The 21,843-nt window shown below is 40.1% G+C and overlaps 4 protein-coding genes across 13 annotated transcripts in view; 2 read left to right on the forward strand and 2 right to left on the reverse strand.

The window, feature by feature from the left end:
* The first annotated feature begins 381 nt into the window (after window positions 1-381).
* On the forward strand, window positions 382-2,501 carry LOC120729122 (heme oxygenase-like). Its single transcript, XM_040024582.1, has 6 exons — window positions 382-489; window positions 641-697; window positions 1,039-1,150; window positions 1,248-1,463; window positions 1,564-1,836; window positions 1,982-2,501. Exons 2-6 carry the CDS (start codon window positions 648-650, stop codon window positions 2,171-2,173), a joined length of 843 nt encoding a protein of 280 aa, XP_039880516.1. The 5' UTR covers window positions 382-489; window positions 641-647; the 3' UTR covers window positions 2,174-2,501.
* A 1,887-nt stretch (window positions 2,502-4,388) lies between these two features.
* On the reverse strand, window positions 4,389-9,443 carry rnf11a (ring finger protein 11a). Of its 2 annotated transcripts, none has more exons than XM_040024583.1 (3): window positions 9,020-9,443; window positions 7,137-7,309; window positions 4,389-6,073 (listed from the first exon to the last, which is right to left on the reverse strand). In XM_040024583.1, the coding sequence occupies exons 1-3, from the start codon at window positions 9,134-9,136 to the stop codon at window positions 5,902-5,904; spliced, it is 462 nt and encodes a 153-aa protein (XP_039880517.1). In that variant the 5' UTR covers window positions 9,137-9,443; the 3' UTR covers window positions 4,389-5,901. The 2 variants fall into 2 exon arrangements, with proteins under 2 accessions (XP_039880517.1, XP_039880518.1); XM_040024584.1 differs by lacking the exon at window positions 9,020-9,443 and adding an exon at window positions 8,059-8,424.
* Window positions 9,444-11,197: 1,754 nt separating this feature from the next.
* Window positions 11,198-14,956, forward strand: LOC120729124 (formin-like protein 14). The gene is made up of 4 exons (XM_040024585.1): window positions 11,198-11,328; window positions 13,237-13,404; window positions 13,487-13,633; window positions 13,710-14,956. The coding sequence occupies exons 1-4, from the start codon at window positions 11,326-11,328 to the stop codon at window positions 13,779-13,781; spliced, it is 390 nt and encodes a 129-aa protein (XP_039880519.1). The 5' UTR covers window positions 11,198-11,325; the 3' UTR covers window positions 13,782-14,956.
* A 1,235-nt stretch (window positions 14,957-16,191) lies between these two features.
* The window catches only part of LOC120729125 (nuclear factor 1 X-type-like), a 109,086-nt gene continuing 103,434 nt past the window's right edge, over window positions 16,192-21,843 (reverse strand). For all 9 annotated transcript variants that reach the window (XM_040024596.1, XM_040024587.1, XM_040024591.1 and 6 more), the window contains one exon: window positions 16,192-21,032. Coding sequence is in view for 7 of the 9 variants with exons in the window: in XM_040024587.1 (XP_039880521.1) it covers window positions 21,018-21,032 (15 nt within the window). In the remaining 2 variants the exon portion in view is untranslated. The remainder of the gene's footprint in view (window positions 21,033-21,843) is intronic.

Genomic DNA, 21,843 nt, shown 5'->3' on the forward strand with positions numbered 1-21,843 from the left:
TGACAAACCTGCTCTTGTTTCTGATCAAATGCACAGCATTAGTCACTGTTTAAACACTTCCTCTCTCACAGCTTCGCAAACTCACACTGTCATGCTTAGCCTCAGCTCCTCCTCCCCTGTGTGGCTCTACTTTGGAATCTGAAGTTGCAGCATCATGTTTAGCGCTCAGCCCTCCCCCCTGGTTTTCCAGGGAACTCCCTCCTCACACTCTGGTAGTCCTTCCCTCAGCAGTTTTCCGTGCTATTCTCAAAGTTGCCGTATCATGTTAACTCCTGGTCCCCTCCTACTATTGTTGCTGATGTTGCCGTGTCATGTTTAGCCCAGTTTTTTTTTTTGTTGAGGCTGAGTTCCTGTTTGTGTTGAGCTGGTGGTGGGAGGAGGAGACTGAAGCGGATCGTATAAAGAGAAGCGTGAAAGCCAGCAGAGCACACAACTGCACTGGACATCCAGAGAGAAACTAAGGGCACAGATCAGACTTCATTCTTACTGGTGAGTCAAACGAAATATCATACTTTAAATTTGACAACCTTTTGTCGATTTATATCCCTTAATCCACAGTGTTCTCACCATATCAGAAAAGGATTTATGCTCTGTTAAAGTACCTTTCTGACATCTTTACTGTCCTTTACTGTTTTTTCAGGGGCACAATGGAAACTGAGAAGAAGACGCATACAGCAGCAGAGCAGATGACTGACAGGTTAGACTGAGCTGCTGTGATTTTATTAAGAACCTAAATCTTCTTTTCCGCTACATGCACATTTTTCTTTTAATGTCTGGGGATAGATTTAGTTTTCAATCAGCTCTGTGACATCCAACACATATCTCAAGTAGCAGAATATGTTTGGGAAGCTTATGAGCTACATAAACATTTCTAATCACAATATGTTTTCATAATGGAAGTTTACTTTGGATGCACATATTTGCCCTACATGTTTTCTAATGATTACTGCTCTTAGCCTTGTGTCACTGCCTTTATCTTAGCTGCAATACATTAAATGTTGTCTTTCTCTTCTAATTGTGATCAATTTCTTTTCTCAGGGACTTGTCTGAACAAATAAAAAAAGTGACAAAGGAGAGTCACGTTAGAGCAGAAAACACAGAACTGATGCTGAGCTTCCAGAGGGGAAAGGTCACGCTTCCGCAATATAAGGTAATATTAAAAAAAGGACAGCACAATTGTTTAAATAATCTTACTTTTGTGGGGGTCGATACCAAGATTTAATGGCTTTGTGTCTCTTCTTCTTCAGCTCCTCCTGTGTTCGCTGTATGAGATCTACCAGGCTTTGGAGGAAGAGCTGGACAGGAACTCGGACCATCCGAGCGTCGCACCTATTTACTTTCCTGCTGAACTGGCCAGGCTGAAGTCCATTGAAAAAGATCTGGAATACTTCTATGGTCAGGACTGGAGAGAGAAGATTGTCATTCCTGCAGCCACTAAAAGATACAGCCACAGGCTCAGACAGGTATGTTTTATTTAAACCTTCCATGAATCACATGCATGTTTCTATCTCTGCTAGGTGATGGTCAATTAACGCTCTTGATAACTCCATTACCATTTTTTAGATTGGCAAAGAAAACCCTGAATTCCTGCTTGCCCATGCTTACACCCGGTATCTGGGTGACCTGTCTGGGGGACAGGTTCTTGGTCGGATCGCTCAGAAGTCCATGGATCTGAAAAATGGTGATGGTCTGTCCTTCTTTGCCTTCCCTGGGGTGTCCAGCCCCAACCTGTTCAAACAGCTCTATCGCAGCCGAATGAACAGTGTGGAGCTGACAGAGGAGGAGAGGAACGGTGTGCTGGAGGAGGCTGTCAGGGCCTTTGAGTTCAACATTCAGGTAAGGAGGTGTGATAATCTTGGAAGGACAGATCGTAAAGCAAAAGTGCCACTCAGAGGGCAGCTGAACCTTAGATTAGCTCTATCTTACACTTACTAATATTTAGCTACAGCAGCTGATAGATGCTCTGTTGTTTGTGTTACAGGTCTTTGAAGATTTACAGAAGATGCTGACTGTCTCTGACAACAACCTGCAGAGCTCGATGACACAGTCCAAGCCAGTAAAGGCGAGCACACTCCACATGTCAGAAAACATTTACACTTCCTCGCTGCTCAGGATGGTCCTGGGACTGTTTGTGGCTCTGGCTACTGTCAGTGTGGGAATGTACGCTTTATGAAAAGAAACTCAAGAAATACTGTGAAATGAAGTGTTGCTGTTGAGCTTTGAAATCTTTGCTTTGGTACTGTAAACCTAAAAGCAGAAAAATCCCCACTTGATTATAACTGTAAGATTTTAAAAACATGTACAGATCACAAAATACTGTGTAATATTTATGTAATTTATCCATAGGAACCATTCACACTCACACATACGTACAATAAGTGTAATAGTTTCTGAATCTGTTGCACTGATATCCAGTGTGGTTGAAAATGTGCAATGTGTGTGCTTTAAATACTGTAAATATATATGAACCTTTTAATAAAATAATCTACAGAAAGAAAATATCTCTATCGTACTGTATCATGAAATTTTTCTCCTTTAGTACAGTGAACATGAAGTTCATTCTAGTAATGAGCATTACTCTGCTGATGTTGAGGGTCCAGCTGGTGGACATGTCCACTAATGTTCTGGCACCCGACTACATGCCTGCTGTTCATTTGGCTCTTAGTCATACAAGAGTCTGGATGCGGGGAGCAAGTCCTTTTTATATGATTTAAACACTAAATAAACTCACTTGCTGGCAAGCCACCCACAGCACGCTTAAGTGTTTTTGCCTCCATCAGACTAACATCTGCTTAACAAATGTTGCAAGCTAAAAAAAAAATCTTATTTCAGTTTTACTCAGCCCAAAGTGATATGTTTAAACTGTTTGTTTAAAACATAAATCATTTTGCCTGATAACGATTATCGTCTTTTTTAAATTGATCCCGAGTCATACATTTCTAGACTTTCTAAAGATCTTTCAGCATTTTTCTTTGGACATTGGCTGCAGTCCAGTTTTCATACCCAAATAGTTTCTTTTTGATCCATGGATCATTCAAGCATAAACAGGTGACTAACTAACAAACCAGTTTTGTGTCTGTATGTTAAGACAACTTAACAAAGAAACCAATTTGTTCCCATTTCCTTAAAAAAAGCTTGATGTATCTCAGCATGGTGTGAAATGTGTCTATAAACAATATGAGGAAACAAGAAGACAAAAGAAGAAATAGCGTGATTAAAAAAACTATCTACAGCAAATGAACAAATAAATGCCACATACTTAAAAAACAGGAAGAAACTCAAGCAGACCTCACATAGGGCATAAGAGATATATCTGGAATTTCAATTGATCCATCTGCTGCTCACTATAGCCTCATTAGAAATGGTCTCAGTGAAAGGGTGGTTGTGAAGAAGCCATTCCTAAGGAAGCAAAACAAAGTGAAAAGACCGAGGTATGTCAAAGTACACAAAAACTGAAATGACAATCAGTAGCAATCAGGTTTTAAGAAGTGATGAGTGATCAGTGGCTTTGAGGATCTTGTGAAAACTGATGAATTTATGAACACAGCAAAGTGCTGTAATACTGTCTGAAAAGCATCTAATTGCCAACGGCTTCATTTTTCAGCACTATAATCAGCAAAACAATGCAAACGCACTATGTAGAAAAATACACAGTGGAACTGTCACTTTTGGATTAGCCTCCCCACAGACCAGACCTCAACATTGTTAAAGTACTGTGGGATCCCTTTGAACAGGCAGCTAAGATACAAAAAAAAAGAAGAGCTTTGAATATCCTTCAAGAAGCCTAGAGAACTATTCCTGAAGACTATGAGAAATGACAAGATATTTGAGTTCAGATTATGTTAAAGAATCAAGGCGATCATACCAATATTAACTTCCAAGCTCATAATAATTGTACTGACATTTTCTATCTGACTGTACTTGATTTGCAGTTACGTTTGTGCATTTCCTGTTTTTCTAAGAAAACACAAACAAATGAGGGCTGACTCATTCTGAGCTGTGACACTGATGACACATTCTTTGAAGTTTTTCATGTAAAGGCGTAGACAGCCAATCCACTTCAGGGATTAACTATCAAGTTTTAACATCTTGCACACTGTCTATACTCAGTGGGCTTAACTGTTATCAATACGAATCAGTCATTTATGGAAATAAATTATTTTAGTGCTCAGTTAAACACAGAAGACTATAACGCAGTCGTATGCAATGGTGTTTGAGATAAATACATGCTCTGTTCCTTAAGGAATCTAAAGATTTATATAAAACATGATAAATTAAAGTCAGTTTTGTCTGTTCCTTAAGTTCTAACCCACTATCCTCTCCAGCTGAGAGGTTGAGAATGTGTTTCAATACAATATTTAATGCAGAAACAAAACATCACACTTGTATAAGATTTGGTATCCACTTTTATTGTGGTTTCATGGATTTCCTAAAACCTGTGCACTTGTAGCACAAGTCATAAATCAAAAGACAGAATGACTGTTGATTGTTAACAGCAGCCAGATCACATTTCTGGCTTCATCCTAGGCCTGTTTCATCGTGACACAAATCACTACATTGCTGGTATCTGCCTCCTCCTAGAGGACAACTAAAGAAAAACAAAAGTAATGTCATAAATGATTGTACTTCACAGGAAATTGGCTTACCTCAACCTTAAAAGGCACAGTATGTGCACAGTAAATCACAAATTTCCTTTTACAGTCATACTGTCAATGTGTAACAACTGAAATCATGCTTTACATTGAAGATACATTCCTTTCTACTGCTGTAGCTTCTGTTTTTGCCATTTCTCATCTTTGTGCATTATGCAACGATAACTGACAGCACATGTCCAACACCAAAAGCATAAAAATCACATTCCATTACCAGACGTGGAAGCTTTGGAAATGCATCACGTGCTCATTTAGAAGGCATTCGGCGCACAATCCAAAAGCTTCAAACAAGAAAAGGAGCGGAAACTACATTACATTTTACAACTGAGGGGGTTAACTCACAATGTTAGCTTGACATGACGATCTCTATCCAACAACCCATAAAATGCAAACATACACACATAGAAAAAAAACACCATTATCGAAATCTACAAGCTACACAGTATCAGGTGACAGACATCTTATCTCAAGGTGCTTTAAGGGTGATTGCACGGTATATTGTGTCTTTGTTATTGACTGTAAAGGACAAACTACGGGTTGAGAGCACAAACTTAAGGCAAAGCAAAAGCTGAGGATTCATATTGTGGGAAAGCAACAGAAACATTCACATATAGTCAAAGCTGCTAAAATAAAACTGGAGTAATTTTCAAAATATGCTCAAAAGCTGAATTGACACCGTTTTATCTCATGGCATAGCTTCAGGAAAGTGTGATTTGTGAAGTTTTTTGTATACTGATGTATGCTTTTCAATAGAGAGCATTGTGTTTAGGTGACATTCAAGATCACAAGTTTACTTGGAGAGTGCAGTTACTTCACTTCATGTGTTCACTGGAAATTCTGACAATGATTCCCACTTGATCAAAACAATTATGCATTTCCTCCATTTAGAGAACATGCTACACATCACACATCTTGAAAGAGGGTGCAAATTACACAAAGGCAAAAATAAGTGTAAGTCATATGAAAGTGAAATTACTGTGCAGTAATATTTTGCTACTTGTACAGCTCCTTCATTCGTTGTATTTGGCACATCTTCCTTCTGCCAAAGCATGCTTTCCAAGTCTGACTAGGTGCATTTCAGGCCTACAGAGTGTGCTGTAGGACACAGTTGTTTACTTGTGTGTATTAACAAGCACCCAACAAACATCTGCATCATGCCACATCCCCTCATCTATCTGTTGGAACAGCTATGACAGTTTTGGCTAAAAAGGTGCATTACTTTTAGGCAGAAGCAGCCACCAGGGGCCGCTCAGTTGGTTTCGTAAGTAGACAGCAGGGCTGCATCTACGGGCTCCATGCAGGAGGGGCAGGTGAAGGAACGCATCAGCCATGGGTCGATGCAGTCCACGTGGTAGATGTGAAGGCAGGGCAAAAACCGAATGGGGTCGCCATATTCAAAATCCAACATGCAGATGACACATCTGGAGGGGAAAAAAGTGAAAAGATTTACCAATACCCGAAGACTTTGATATATTGCAAAAAAAAGCATCTCAAAATACAATCAATAACTCATATGATAACTCATCTTCTGTGCTGTGCCATCATCTTAGCCAGAGGTTGTTTTGTTGCCCCAATGTATAAATCACAGCAATGCCCCTTGCACTTAACAACTTATACTATATTACTCCGTTTGTGCCGGGGGACCCAATTCTTGGTCCCCGCAGAAGAGCTAACTCGTCAGGCCAGGACTCAGCAGTCTATGTACACTTACAGGCCAGTGGCCTCTCTTTCAATGATGAGGATGTACACATCCCGGACAGGGAGGAATGCTAGTTTGTGAGAGGAGTCAAGGAGGCCATTTATGTGAAAAGGGAAAGACCATCTCTGAATCGAGAAGGGGGCCTAAGGGTATATTTTTCACCATCTTACACTGCTGCGATTGCTGCTTTGCTCTGAACTTTGACAGCCTTTTGTGTTACTCGCAGCAACAACTCCACCTCATTGTTAGTCCATTTAAAAAACTCAGTGCTTTTCCTCAACATTCTGCTGCAACGTTTCAAAGAGCCGGAAAGTAAATAAGCGGCAGAGAGAAATGAGGCAGGTCGAATCTTCTTGCCCTTCACGCATGCGCAGAACTGGAATGTAAGCGTTTTCAGGCCGTTTCAATGTGGACGCACAACTCTATGAAAATGACTGAAAACGCTAGTGTGGACACGGAGCGTTTTCAGACGCTGTTTTCAAATCTATCCGGGCTAGTGTGGACGTAGTCTTAGATGAGTGACGAAATGTTTCTCCCACAGAAAACGCTACGTCCAGATGAACAGAATCAACTTTTTGGGATTTCCTTACCTGGATGATTGAGCGTGCATCAAAATGCGAAAGCTTTGTGTTCTTGGACAGTGGAACTATTCAAAGATTTCTGAATAAACTATTAGTAACTGCATTTCACAAATTACTGAACTCTCAAAGGATCAAATGGGGGGGGAAAAAATCAAAGCGATATGTAAATTGAAACAAATGAGAGTGCCACCATTTAAAACTCACTCTTTAACTTTTTTCTCAGAGGCGTCAGAGCCTGGATCAAAGATGCCTTTGGGAAGATGCTGGATGAGTCCTATGCGCTGTGCGATGCGGACTTGCTCCTCCTCAGTCAGCTGACTGGCCAGACGGCTCTCGCCTGGGGTGGGATGGTACACTGGCACAGCCTGAGTGCGCTCCTTGAAATAAATGAAAAGAAGACAATTCGTGTCATCTTTGAAAGGGTGATTTTATATTTCCAGTGGCATCAGAAAACCTGGGACCAGATAAAGATATTTTATTTATTTCCTTGTGTTTTCATATGTTTCTAAATTACCTGAATCTTCATCTTCATTTAAATTAAATTAAAATTTGAAATTAAAATATGATACACCTGTATATCAGAGTTCCTTATGCTTTAAATTTCCAAGACTGAAACACTGAGCAAAAGCAGATTCTGTCTCTACAGGTACAATCTAAATAAATGAACCCTCTAGCGCTGATTACTGGACTACAAGCTAACCATCTTTACAATTTTGAGGGCCAAAAAGTGCATATACGCTCACCAGTCACTTTATGAGGTACACCTGTTTAACTGCTCATCAATGCAAATATTCAATCAGCCTTTCACATTACTTTGAATGTGGCATATTTGTTGGTAACAGGCAGGTCTGAGCACTTCAGAAACTGCTGATCTACTGAAATTTTCCCATACAATCATCTCTAGGGCTTACAGAGAATGGTCTGAAAAAGAGAAAATATCCATTGAGCCACAGTTCTCTGGGTCACAATATCTTGTCTATGTCAGAGCCCTTGGCATAATTTAAACACCACAGCCTATCTGAGTATCATTACTGACCAGGTCCATCCTTTAATGACCTCAGTGAATTTGCCTCAAAGTTCAATTCATCTCAAACTGCTTTCTTGATCAAAAGTTCTCTGTACTCACATGGCCTCCACAGTCATCAGATCTCAATCCAATAGAGCACCACATGTGGTGGGACAGGCAAGTCCCATCATGGATGTGCAGCCGACAAATCTGCAACAACTGTGTGATGCTATCATGTCAATACGAACCAACATATCTGAGGAATGTTTCCAGCACCTGGATGCAACAATGACTTAAGGCAGTTCTGAAAGCAAAAGTAAGTCCAACCCAGTACGAATAAGGTGTACCTAATAAAGTGTCCAGTGAGTGTACATTTCCAAGCATTATAATGTGTTTGCATAATTTCTAGATTTTCAGGTCCACTATTAGGAGACAGGTTGTGTTGAGCCAAACACAAAAAAAACGGTATTTTTTTTTTTAAACTCATTCACTGCCATTGACGGCTATAGACGTCAATGGCAGTGAATGAGTCAATGGGTTTAACTCATTCACTGCCAATGGCTGGCAGTGAATGAGTTAAATGTTTACTTGCTTATAAAGTTAAATGTTAAAAAGCCCTAAATACATTTAGGCAAGTTTCAGTCTGACTTATATATCCGTGACAAAGTGGTGCAAAGGTTTGGCCGTCACCTCTCAGCAAGACGTTCCTGGTTTTCTTGATAATAAGCTGATGACATGAACTAGATAAAGGAACCAATGTTTTAGGATCGAGATAAAGATTGTCACATTACAAATTATGCGTATACACTGCACAATGTTTTATCCTTTTTTCAAAAAAAATATAAGACCCGAACACAAATTATGACTGTGTTTCTAAAATCTTGTAGAAGTAATTTGACTGTGGTATTTACTTTATTCAAGCTTAAATTCTGCATGGTGCAATCTGATCCTGAAAGCTGCGCTGCACAAACTTCAGCTTCCAAATTTAAGATAACAGCAATAACAGCCTCCACCACTAATTAGACTTAAGGGTGGGGGGGATTCAATTGTCATGCTCTGGACTCCCCGGGCTGTATTTCACCTGAGACCCGGGCTGCTCTTGGTATGGCGGCGGGGGCTCTCCGGGCAGACTGCCTCCCTCGGAGTCGTTCAGCAGCGACAGGTCATCCGCACCTTGTGAAAATAGACAGTTCCCCATTGAAATGAGACCACCATGAGACTGTCACTTCTTTCTAATGCTGACAGACTCGGCGCTCTCTCTAAACGTTAGCTTGGCTAGCTTTTAGCTGACAGCTGTCATTCGGCGGGGAGCCTTATTTACGGAGAAGCGCTGCAGCTCGTTCGGACGCGATAAACGCCCAACACTGAGCGATACCGTAGCTTTAATAACAACTGGCGACACAAATTTTAACTGTATCAGCGAGAACAATTCTGTGTGTCCGACCGTACGCTATGTTTACAAGAAATACGAGCCGGAACTATATCACCAGGAAGTTTTCTAAACATCAAACATTAAACTTCCGGTAAAAGCTTCAAATTAAAAGTCGAGGTGCGAGCTTTGCTGTAAGTGTTGATGGAGAATTATAGACAAGATCAGGAGTTGCACTGTGTCTTTGTGGATCTACAGAAAGCATATGTTAGTATACCAAGATCGGAGCTGTGGTACTGTATAAGGAAGTCAAGAGTGGCAGAAAAGTATGTGAGGGTGGTGCAGGACATGGATGAGGACAGTGGTAAGGTGTGTAGTAGGAGTGATGTCAAAGCTCAAGGTTAGGGTGGGATTGCATCGGTGATCTAAACCCTTTCTTGGTTACAGTGGTGATGGACATGCTGACAGATTAGGTCAGGCAGGAGTCTCTGTGTACTATGATGTTTGCACACGACATGATCTGTAGTGACAGTATGGAGCGAGTGAAAGAGAGCCCGGAGAGGTGAAATATATACATTGAAGAGAAGAGAAATGAACAACAGCAGAAGCCAGACAGAATACATTTGTGCTAATAAGAATAAGAAAACAGGTGGAAAAGTGAACATGCAAGGAGCAGAGGTAGTGAAGGTAGTTGAGATACCTGGGGGATCATCCAAAGCAGTGTACAGTGCACAGGAGAGGTGAAGAAGATTGCATGGGCAGAGTGGGGCAGGTGAAGATGATTGTCAGGGTGATTTGTAGCAGAAGGATAGCAGGAAAGTGAAATGAAAGGGAAGGTTTACAAGACGGTAGTGAGACCTGCAGTGATGCATAGCTTAGAGATGGTAGCACTAACAAAAAGACAGGAAGCTGAGCTGGAAGTGGCAGAGCTGAAGATCTAATGCACAGAACACAGTGCAATAGTTACACCCTTTTGTACATGCTCTACAGAGAGAATAACAAATAAAATAGTTTTACAATTTAGAGTAAAATATAAATCATGAACAACATTGCCATCCCCTATGTAGCCGGTGTATCAGAAAAACTCAGGAGAGTCTTTTCCAAGCATGACATCCCAGTATACTTCAGACCCAGCAACACACTCAGACAGAAACTGGTTCATCCCAAAGACAAAACTCCTAAACACAAACTTAACAATGTGGTGTATGCTGTACAGTGCAGTGAGGAATGCCCAGACCTCTACATCGGAGAGACCAAACAGCCACTTCATAAACATATGGCACAGCATAGAAGAGCCACCTCCACAGGACAAGACTCGGTGGTCCATCTGCATCTAAAGGACGAAGGTCACCCTTTCAAGGATAGCAATGTACACATTTTGGACAGAGAGGACAGATAGTTTGAAAGAGGAGTAAAAGAAGCCATTTATGTCCACTGTGAGCGACCATCTTTGAACAGAGGCGGTGATTTACGACACCAACTGTCGTACATCAACAACATCAACAATCCAGTTTTGCGATCCCTTCTCACACGCCTTAACACACTCACATCCTGGGCCATCTGACCTCAGGAAATCACATGATAGGGTGGGGCTAGATTTCACAATGAGCTCACCCGAAACCTTGGCTGATTGTGACCTACAGCCATTTTCACACCTTAGCTCATGTGATTAAGTAGAGGATCCATTGTCCCTCTCGGTGGGTTACTCCCACAGAGCTTAAATCTGGGACTTTCCACTATTTTACCCTAGAACTGAAGAAGCTTCTCGGATCAGAGGTGAAACGTCTTCAAGCCACTTAAAGAAGTCCAGACGCTTTTCTTTCCAAGCTCCTTAGACTGTAACCACATAACGTCCTTAACGATGAATAAAATATTCAGCTTCTGACATAACTGCATTGGGTGAAAAAATAAATAAATCGCTTTTATTCTGAAGGGCATATATTGTTTCCTGTCAAGTGAACGCGAAGAGAGAAAGTTTCGTCTCATTTTTTAACCTTCTTGTGATAAAGAGCTGGCCAATGGTAAGCGAGCGACACATCTTTCTTTCACCAATTAACAAGCTAAACTTTTATTGAGGTCTATATTTTTTTATCGTAAAACATTAAGCTTTGCATGTAAATCAAAACCTGCTATTATCTGGATTGATGTTTGAAACTAACGGACATTTCAGGGCGAAGGTTGCAGCTGGGGTAGACAACCCAGCTACCAAACAACAACCAAAACACATTAAATTCTGCTCTAGATGACCGGACTCATTCGATTTTACAAATTGATTTCTTTTGCGGTTTAAAATAGGCGTTTGAGGTGTTGTACGCGAGCAGGACCGGCCCACATTATGGCCGGGAAATCTGCTACACAGCCGAGTTGTCCCACCATCCCCAATAACCTGGGGATGATGGAACAACAGCCTGGGTCTAATGTGCCTCCGTTACGGTACGGTATGGCCACCATATACACTCCACAGCGCATACTGTGTGTGGCCCAAACACATAAAACATAGCTACACACGGGGAGCTGGTTTCTCTCAGCCGTGGCAGAGAGTGGGCTGAACCCCGAGAGAAAAGTGTTCACACCCCGTGTGCACATACACGAAGCCACTTTATATGCTCGTACTGCTCTTCCCCTCTGTTATGGTCGTACTTTAATGTCATCTGAGCCATTTTCATTCAGTTTCATGTTGCTTTGTTGAATTAATTGATCGATTTTACTCTATAGAGCCACTTTATTGCGTTATATGTTCATTTTTACAGACGCTTTTTATTGTATTTTATTTAGATTTTTACGTATCGAGTTTATCGGATTATATTGAGCTTTACACATGTCGTTGAGCTCCATGTAGATTTTTTCCTTTATGACTTCCTTTATTATTTATTGTGTTTGTGTGTGTGTGTGTGTGTGTATTGTTTTCATTTTGTGTTGTTTCGTACTATTGTCTTCTATTTTGAGTGGATGGAGCTATTTTACTTTATTGAATGTATTTTTTTCGGTAGCACTTGATAATAATATAATAATAAGTGCTTAATTCCTCGTATATATAGCATTACTCCTTAGTATGCAATTTTTAAACACAGATACATTATTATGACCATGATTATGATCGTGATAATTACTAGCAGTCACTTAGTAGCAGTGATAGCTTTACATAGTTAAACCATGTACAGCAGTGATAGCTGTATATGGTGTAACAACATCAGATCAGGAGGATTATGAAGGCACGTAGGCTGATGTTCATTTTTTCTGATGTTTCATATGACTTTTGTCATGTGACTTTGTCTTGTTTTGCCCAACTCTTGTTCTATAAATGCCAGGCAAATGGATGATAAGCTGCTATTTGCTAGCCTGTTTTTGTTGTTTTGCATTGTTTTGTCCTTTTGTCCCATATGTGTCAAAGTGCACATTTTTAAGTGCTGTTTGATATAAAAAGAGTCAAAACTCAGGAGAACAAGTGTGGATTTTATTTCCTTGTTCTTTTACTTGTGAAACAACCACTATGATGGACTCAAAGTCAAATACTTTGCTTTTGTTTTTTATTTATTTTTTATTGCATCCATACATATATTTTTACCTACCTAAGCTTAAATTTAGATTACCATAATTATTTAATATGCCACACTAAGGTCTCTTTTTCAGAATATGACTAACCCAAACAATATCCATTGCTAAGTTGTGCAGTTGTTCTTGGTGATTGAATGCATTTCAGTTCTGTAAGTGTTGGGAATAAAATAAACAACATTTAAAGAAGCCCAATTGCCCATTATACATCGTTCCTGTCATAAGAAATTCCTAAACTACCAGAAATAGAGACCTGAAATCATTGTCAGTAGTGGCAGCTACAGAGACCCACTGGTGCTGTTGTGGTAACTCGACTCATGTTACAGAATTGCTTGCCTGCACATCAGACTGTCTCTAATGGCACTTCATTCATTTAGGCCTCGGTTCAGCAACCCCCTCCACCCCCTCCACCCCCTCCACCTGTTGCTTCGTCTTCTGGAAAGCCTCAATCTTCACCGTGCCCTCAGCATGCTGCAATACCAATACCTCCTGAATATCCTCCAGTTCAGGAGACAAGTGGATCATCGCAGGCAAATTTCTCAGAGGTAAATGTCTCCCCCACAGTCTGTGGTTATACTGACATGAGACCCTTCAAAAAGTTTCATGATTTAATCTCTCAACATCCAGAATGGATCATCTCCACCCATGCAAAATGGATTACAGTTTCCACCATCGCAAGACAGTGCAGGGCCTGAGCTGTCAGATGGTGATGAAGAAAATAAGCACCTCCCAGTGCAGGAAACAGACCCTGCACCGCAGACGTTAGCCCAACAGGTCAGTTGTCTCTGAGCAGCAACTTAAAAACTGATTTTCATTATTAAAAAGACTAATTAGATTCCATCTTCATCAGAGTTCTGGATCCAGGGTGCCCGATGAAGTTGATGCTCAGGCAGGTGAGAATGGAGAGGAGCACATGCCCTGAGGAGCTTCAGTTACTTGCTGATACTTGAAATTTCAAGCAGTTGGGATCATTTGAATGTCATTATATTGCAGTGAACTTCTACTTTGTCTTTTTAGTTTTAGCTAGGCTCTATGAAGCGCTTTGCTATGTGTTTCTCATTCAGTCATAAAAACGTGTACGTCATGAAGTTCATGCCTTGCTTATGGAATTTGCACATAGTTGAACTACTAGCTATTAGAGACAACCCACTTACCTACCTTAGCCACTCCTGAACAAGCCAAAGTACATTAAAATCATTAAAGTACCTCGGTGACCTTGACCTCAAGGTCAGAGGTCAAGTTTTCTGAAAATCTGGTGAATACAATAACCAAAGAAGAAAGTAATGATTTTCAAATCTATACTATAGGTGCATCTACTAGGAGGCTGAGGGTAGCATTAGCGGCCATAAGTATTTTTTCCATTATTTTTTATTTATTGAATATGAGGAAAGAAAATGTCTAACTTTTTCCCCAGTTTACCTTTCACACGCAGGGATATATTATTGGTTGAAGTAAGGAAAATATTTTGAAACTTGATCAAATCGATGCCAAATCATAGGAGTTTATGATTCATAATTCTAAAGTCATTTTAATTTATTTATGATCTTAAATCTTAAATCTTTGAAGTGATCAAGCAGTCATCTGATGCCTCGTGCTCTTTGGCACTGTAACCGGTAAGAAGTGCACTATTGCCATGTGGGGAAAAGAAAAAAGCTCACCAGCACATGCACTTTGTCAGAAATTTTTAATGTGGTTGTTGAATATACCTCAGTGATGTTTTATTTCTGGTTTACTTTAATTTGTCATGACTTACCCTGAAACACAGGACCATACTGCACATACTTAGTGTGAACACTCATTTGTAAAAAGTCATTACCGTGCAGAGTATTAACCAACAACGTTTTGCTCAAAAATAGTATTTAAAAACTAATTTTGGTCTTCCAAATAAATTATTGTCATTTCTTTTTATCTGTTTGTATCAGTGTGTTTAACGTAATGTTCGTGTGCTAATGTGCTTACTGCTGGCTGGACAGGAATCCCTTCCTGGAGTATGAGACAGTAGCTCAGAATACTTAAGTCAAACTTGCAGCTGCAGTGCTTGAAACCTGTAAATGTATCTTTAAAAAAAACCAAATATTTAAACACCATTGAACCAAATTTTGTCCTTTTTTTGTCACTTGCCCATTTTTTTTTTTTTTATTAAACTTTTTCTTGTTTTCAACGCTTGCATTACTGTTTTTGAAGGAAGGCTTGACAGAGTTTGGTGAGTTCCATAATGCAGCGGTCCCCAACCCCCGGGCCACGGACCGGTACCGGTCCGTGAGTCGTTTGGTACTGGGCCAGGAGAGTTGAAGCTCGGGTGTTAAATGTATGGTTTTCAGAGTTTTCATCGTTAACTCGGTTTCCCTGGGTCTTTTCCTGTGTCGTAGTTGTGTGTCTTATTTTCAAAGAAATATTTACGCATTACCATAGCGACCAGAGAGCATTAAGGGGCAGAGAGGAGGACGTTACTCTCAATGTTGTTGGCGCTGCTAATAAAGTTACAAAATTACACAGTGAATTTGTGTTTATTATCATATTTACAAAATACCACCGTTTTTTTCTTGGTCGTATCATTTTATTTTGTTGCATTTATCCGCGACACCTTAAAGGCCGGTCCGTGAAAATCTTGTCTGACATTAAAACGGTCCGTGGTACAAAAAAGGTTGGGGACCACTGCTTTAATGAATGCAACAAAGAGCCTGCAGGCCCTGCTAGCAGCTCTGTGAGGCTGTACCACTGCGAATCACATTGAGTGAAATGCGAATGCTCAGGTCACAATGCTATCAATCTGGTTTTTAACAAGTATAACGTTTAATAAGTTTCCCATCTCATTTTAGACGGGGACCAGTGCAGTTAAAGCTTTAAAGATGATCCATATCAGCAATACCAATATTCTTTCTTTGCACATTTTGCACCTCTATACCAAAGTTTCAAGAAATCAGCTTGATGGTGTTTTAAGAAAAAGGAACAGCGCTGACAACATACTAGAAACTGGAGATAAAAATGACATAAATAAATTTCTAACTTTGTTATAAAGTATTTAGTTTGCAATTATTTTGACCAACTAATTTCATAACACGACATGAAAAGTGATTAAATAACCAAATTCAGCAGTTTGCCCTCTGGGCACTACTGACATTCCACATTTGAATCTGGAACAAAGAGGTGGGGCATGTAGCCTGAATGCTTTCAAATTCCAAACACCCTACAAAGAGACAAGTTATTTTTTTAATGTATGCAAGTCCAGTTTAGAAACACTAAGGACTGAAGTATGTTAACAGCTGTTCCTGAGGCATTTCTTTTATGCATTATCCTACATACTGAAAGAATGACATGGCACAGCAAGATGGTACAGTCAAGAACATCCTTTTTATTCAATCAGGTGCTGCTCTTCTCAAACTGTGTTTTTCTTCTTATGGAAAAGAAACTGTAATTAACACATGCATTTCACCTAGAGCTCTGGGGGTGTTCTCACAAAGAAGTGGTGCTGCACTGAGGGCATAGACAGAGGCATAGAAGACTTGGGAGTGAGGGGGCCTAGGGTGCTGCCTAATTCACCATTAAACCATACACACTTAAGAAGAAAAAGAACTAAAATAAACAACAGAACAAAAACACGGATTAATCCTGCATGAGGTGGTCGGAGGAGAAAAATGGAGGGACTCCCTGGATCCTCAAAAACCTGAGAGATCAGGTTCATGCTGGCCTTTTTCTATCTGGTTGATGTGTGGTGAATGGCTAATACTGCTGTGGGTTTCCATGTGTGAAACCCACTGTAAAAATAGCAATAAAGAAAAAAAAAAAAGAGATTCACTTTATAAGATTGGTTAAAATGGATGTGGGATTTATGCTGGTAAAGCATCGCCCCTCTTTCAGCCTCATGCACGACAAGTCCGGTTATAAGGTGCTTGTAGCTTTCATTTTACAGTCCAAGGCATACTCAAAGAGAGCCTAAACGACAGCATACCCTGATAGCAAATATGAAAAGAACTCCAAATTAAAAAAGGAAACAAAAAAGAGGGAATAAAACAAAGCCAAAAAATAAATACCTTAAACAAAAAGAGCAAACTCTTATCCTAGCCCATGCAGCCCCTTTCCAACTTCCCAAAGCAGTTCATCTATCCCTCTCAACCCCATTAATCTTCCCCTTAAACCTCTTGAACCCAAACCCCTGAACCACTGTCGTCCCTTCCTCACCCACCCAGGGACACCCCCAAAAGCCCGTCAGCGTAATTTGTTCACTTACATTAGCTGCTGAATGGAGAAGCTGAAGAAGATGGGTATGGTAATACAATGTGAAGCATACAGACAAGAATAACATGTGAGCTAACTGCATTCTGCTCAGACAAAAGTTTTTCGGCAATATTTTTTTTTCATCCTCCCAACAGCAGAGAGGGCAGGAGAGAGAGAGAGAGAGAGAAAAAGAGAGAGAGAGACGAGAGTGACAGACACACAGTTACAGACTACTCCAGTGTCTAAGAGAAAACAGACAGTGGAGACAGAGGGGAAGAAAAAAGCAAGAGCTGAACGAGAACAAGTTTTTTTGCCTTTTCAATTTTTTTTCTCATTTATCAATAAAAAGTAAAGAACTAATTCACACCAGTTTCCTTTTGTACTATATATATGTATATATATATATATAGCTTTGAAAAGGAAGAGAGGATAGAAGGGAAGGAACAATGGAGGGAATTCATTTTCGAAGCCGGAGGAAAGAGGTGCCCCTGATCGCTGAATGGGTGATGACCTTTTGCCTCCTTACAGCACTCAGGGGCAACCTGCTACCTCAAGCTGTTTCAAGGAAAAAAAACAAATGAAAAGAAAAAAAGGGCCATCTTGATTACAAAATGGAGTCTGTGAACAAAAGGCACTTTCAAGGGACAACCTTTAACTGCTGGGAAACTATACACTACAGCACAAGCACTATAAGAGTCATTTACAGAGGAGGGGGTGGAACAGGGGAGAGGCTCACCTTGCTGCCTGTTTCACAAATGGCTCAGACCTCATATGTATGCCAGATTAAAAGCTTCTTTTACCCCTTTTCTGCTAACTGTACAGAAGGTCTCGGTCCACTTCAACGTCAGGTGTCTCAACACAGCCTGCTGAGCTCCATCCAACTCCAGATTTAGAAACATACTCGGATGATAATGGGAAAAAACTGATTTTGGGATGTGAAGTATCTCCGCAGTACTGGGAGAGACTTGTCATGTGTCAATGCCAATGTATGTGATAAAATGAATTAACTGGGAGGGTTTTTTGTTTGTTTTGTTTTTTGCTGGTGAGTTTCAGGCAGTGCGCGGGTAGGTTATTTAAAGAGTTTCCTGGGCTCGACAGTATAGGTTTGCTTTATTTCTTCTAAGGGTTGAACCAAAATGCCTTTTGTGTCACAACCTTAAGGAATAGGAACCTCTCCCCCCACTTAATACAAATAGAAGAATACAAATAGAGAGAGGAATAATGCAGTTTCCTAAATGGTCTGTTATTTTTGTTCACTCATTTATAATAGTTCTGAATGTACTTTATAGTGTTAAAGCACCAGTTTTTCATCTGATGATAGAGATTTTTTTTTTCTGAAGTTGTGTACATTTTTTTTTCCTTCAGCCCTCCCACATTTTTATAAACAAATGATTACACATATAACATTAAAAAAGAGACAAAGGAAATAAAAACAAATACCCCCAACTTACAAAGACTAGGATTTCTCGTGGCCCTCTAGTTTAGAGTCCCGGAGCATATGGACTTGAAACAAATACATTTTTTTTTCTCTTTTCTCTTAGCTTTCTTAAAAATCTCTAACAGACAAACACAATGATCTACCCAATGCATTGCACGTGGCTCAATCGACACATATTTTTCAATAATAATACTTTCCATCAAAAAACAAACACTTTTTTTTTTCTTCAAACCTACTGTCGATTTTTGACATGTTCATCTAGGTATTATAATGCTGCGCAGCAGATGGCAATGGCGTGTGTCGTTTAATTCGTATTGGTAACAATATGGTGATGTTACTGAAACAGGTCGTGGGGCGGGGTGGGGGAGGGGGGTAGTGAGGGGGGGGGGGGGTGAGTGTTCAGAAAATAACTAGACTGCCAACAAGCTCGTAGTAAAAGTTACAAAGGAGCATATATCATAAATATATATGTATAAGATCTCTCTCTCTGTTTTTACAAAAAAAAAAGAAAAAAAAGAGTTTGCAGTCCTCTATAAAGATCTGTCCTAGGCCAATGGTTTCCACATGCACCAACGCTACCATGCCCATGTAGCTTTAGCTTATATGTGGGAAGAGAACCTGAAGTCAAGTTTATTACTAATTGCATGAAGGGAATACAGAGGCACTTCCATATATTGTTATAGTCTCGATATATGGTTTTAGTACATAGAGCTAATGTTACTAGAGAGGCTGAGAACGAGCCCTCAGCCCTGTTTACTATCCCTGCAAAAACAGAACCAACAGCTAGGCAGTCCAGTTATTTTGTGAGGTCGGCTTTTGTTGGATTGTGTCATGACAAAAAATAATACCAACAGCGATTTCAGTGTGAACATTTACATAGAAAAATATGTCAAATTAAAAATACAAATTTTAAAATGAATGAAAAACCATTAAAAGGCAGTTTGGAGAACCAGTATAAAGGCTTCCCTTTATAAATTTAAACCAGGTTGTTGGTGGTGTTATTTTATATGTGCATCTGTGTGTGTGTAATCCTCTGGGTTTTCTTGTGAATAGACTACGGGACACGGGGTGAAGCAATGCCAGGGTTGTGTGTGATGAGCTGTCGTTACTGTGCTGTCCATACATGAGAAATTTGAGAAACTGCTGTTTCCATTTTGCTGAAATTCGAGCGTGATACTATGTGTTACTGCAAACTAAAGAAAAATGTTATGACATGCAAGAGAAGGTTAAAACAATCCAGCTGAGACAAAACCAAAACCAAATCTGGAAAAAGAAAAAAAATCGCAAGTAAACAACTACAAACAAAATTAAAGCAAATAATATGAAGCCGATGCTGTGTGCGCCTTATTGTAAAATCAATATCTATGGATTAAAACAAGATGATTTTGTGAGTGGTTTTGTGACCGACTTTACTGGAAAGGTTGGTCTGCATGTGCTGCCTGCAAGCTTGCATGTGTGTGTGCATGTGAGTGCTGTATCTTTCAGGGCCTGATGCTAGCACAGCCCCCATACCTGCAGCCTCGATTCACTTCTCTAATCGCTCATCTGACCATCAGTGTGCAATACTGTTCATCCCTTAAAAAAAATTAATAGTGCATAGGTAAGGGGACGAGAGAGCACGTGTAGAGTTAGTGTTATGACTATCTGTGTGTTCACCTTCTTGCCTTCGTGCCTCATGGCCGTCGTTTCTCCCATAGCAGGACACCCTGGTACATTGACAGATAAACAAAGACCAGCCACTTAGAGCATATGTGTCACACCATTGGACTGGATGGTGTCAGCATGATTGGCCAATCCGAAGTGAAAGAGGCTCAGGGCTGAGCAGATGAAACAGTGGGGTGAGGGGACACTCAACTACGAGGCTGCAGTTACGGCTTTGCCCCTGACAAGCACCGAGCTCCAGGTGGGACAGGCTGTGTGGGGTGGTGGGTGTCAGGTGGGACCATGTACCTGGAGGAGAGATATGCAGATATGGAGGCGTGCTATTTGGGTGGCAATCTTTACAAGTTGCACATCTGACTTCACCATTTACCACTACTTGTTCTTTTTTGGATCTCCCAGCCAATGCATGGAGTTTCATTGTGGAGACAACAAAATGGAAAAAAAAACCATTAAAAAGAAAAAAGAAAAAAAAGAAACAAATGTATAATTGGTCATTTGTCAGTTTGCCATATTGTGTTTCCTTTCTGACAATTCACGGTGTGTGAGACAGTTTCTCATCTTCTTCTTCCTCCTCCTTGCATTCTGAGTCTGTCCACTCAATCTTGTTGAAGACTCCTGCGCAAAAGGGGACGAATGTTCCTGTTCAAATCGTGTTGAATTGGGAGTCCTCTTGGGGCAGCGTGGGGTTTTTCGGGGTTCTGTAGTAGTACTTTGAATAGTGTTGGCGAGAGAGAAAGACCTTTTAGTGTCAGCAGTTTGTTCTTTTTCAGCGGCGATGTGTTTGTTTTGTCAAATTTCCAATTTTCATGACACAATTTTAGCTGTTGATTCAGAGAGGCCTTGTCAGAGGAACCAGGACTGTAAAGATAAAAAAAGAACATAAATGTGTTTAGTTTTTCAACTCCCATCACCACAATTACATTTTGATTAAGCCACATTAAAAAAAAATTTTTTGTGTGTGTAGTGTGCAGTGAGGAACACAGAAGAATACCTACCAAGCACATGCACAGAGACATGAAAGAGCATAAAGCGTTATGGACTATGATGACAGCATTCTACACACAAGTTTTAATCCTTGTATCAATCAACAGTTTATGTTGAGGACATGTGCAACAAAACCTCAGTGCTACTGGTGCCAGTTATTATTATATCATTGATTCCCAACCTTGTGTTCAGGACTCCAACAACATATCACAAAATCAAACTGACAGGAAAAAATATATAACAAAAACATATTTGTGAAACATCAAATTCTGAAACTTTTTTTAGTTGTCTTTTCTTAATAATAATTTTTCTAAACTATTTATAATTTCTCCTCTTTTATCATTTTCAAATAATTAAATTCTCTCTGACTGAACAGTTTACAACCAGGAGGTATAAAAAGATACTGATTTGGTTTGAAGGCCTGATGCTGAACGGGAACACCAGGTATTTATCCACTAGGGGGCCACCTATTACCCCTTTTCTCCTTCACTTACAGTACTTAACTGAACTCAGTAACATACGGTGTCACAAAAGTTACTACCTTACCACTTGCTGCTTTTAAGAGGGCTGACTCAAGCTTTTTTACTCATTAAAAACAGTTGTGTTATTACAGAGTTACAAGTTCAACTAGGGCAGCATCTTTTGTGTCAGTGCTAAAGACTTTTCAGTAAGCAAACACGGGACT

Source organism: Simochromis diagramma, unplaced genomic scaffold (assembly GCF_900408965.1).
Source record: "Simochromis diagramma unplaced genomic scaffold, fSimDia1.1 OVJJ01000302.1, whole genome shotgun sequence".
Lineage (NCBI taxonomy): Eukaryota > Metazoa > Chordata > Actinopteri > Cichliformes > Cichlidae > Simochromis > Simochromis diagramma.

What these genes read in the sequence shown, in the direction of transcription:
- LOC120729122 (XM_040024582.1), top strand. Translation starts at nt 648, where the DNA reads ATGGAAACTGAGAAGAAGACGCATACAGCAGCAGAGCAGATGACTGAC. An exon ending in GCAGAGCAGATGACTGACAG is followed by an intron (nt 698 to 1,038) that starts GTTAGACTGAGC and finishes TTCTTTTCTCAG; the next exon opens with GGACTTGTCTGAACAAATAA. An exon ending in TCACGCTTCCGCAATATAAG is followed by an intron (nt 1,151 to 1,247) that starts GTAATATTAAAA and finishes CTTCTTCTTCAG; the next exon opens with CTCCTCCTGTGTTCGCTGTA.
- rnf11a (XM_040024583.1), bottom strand. Translation starts at nt 9,136, where the DNA reads ATGGGGAACTGTCTATTTTCACAAGGTGCGGATGACCTGTCGCTGCTG. An exon ending in AAGAGCAGCCCGGGTCTCAG is followed by an intron (nt 7,310 to 9,019) that starts GTGAAATACAGC and finishes ATTTATTTCAAG; the next exon opens with GAGCGCACTCAGGCTGTGCC. An exon ending in TCTGAGAAAAAAGTTAAAGA is followed by an intron (nt 6,074 to 7,136) that starts GTGAGTTTTAAA and finishes TTTCCCCTCCAG; the next exon opens with ATGTGTCATCTGCATGTTGG.
- LOC120729124 (XM_040024585.1), top strand. An exon ending in CGCAGGCAAATTTCTCAGAG is followed by an intron (nt 13,405 to 13,486) that starts GTAAATGTCTCC and finishes CTCAACATCCAG; the next exon opens with AATGGATCATCTCCACCCAT. An exon ending in CGCAGACGTTAGCCCAACAG is followed by an intron (nt 13,634 to 13,709) that starts GTCAGTTGTCTC and finishes CATCTTCATCAG; the next exon opens with AGTTCTGGATCCAGGGTGCC.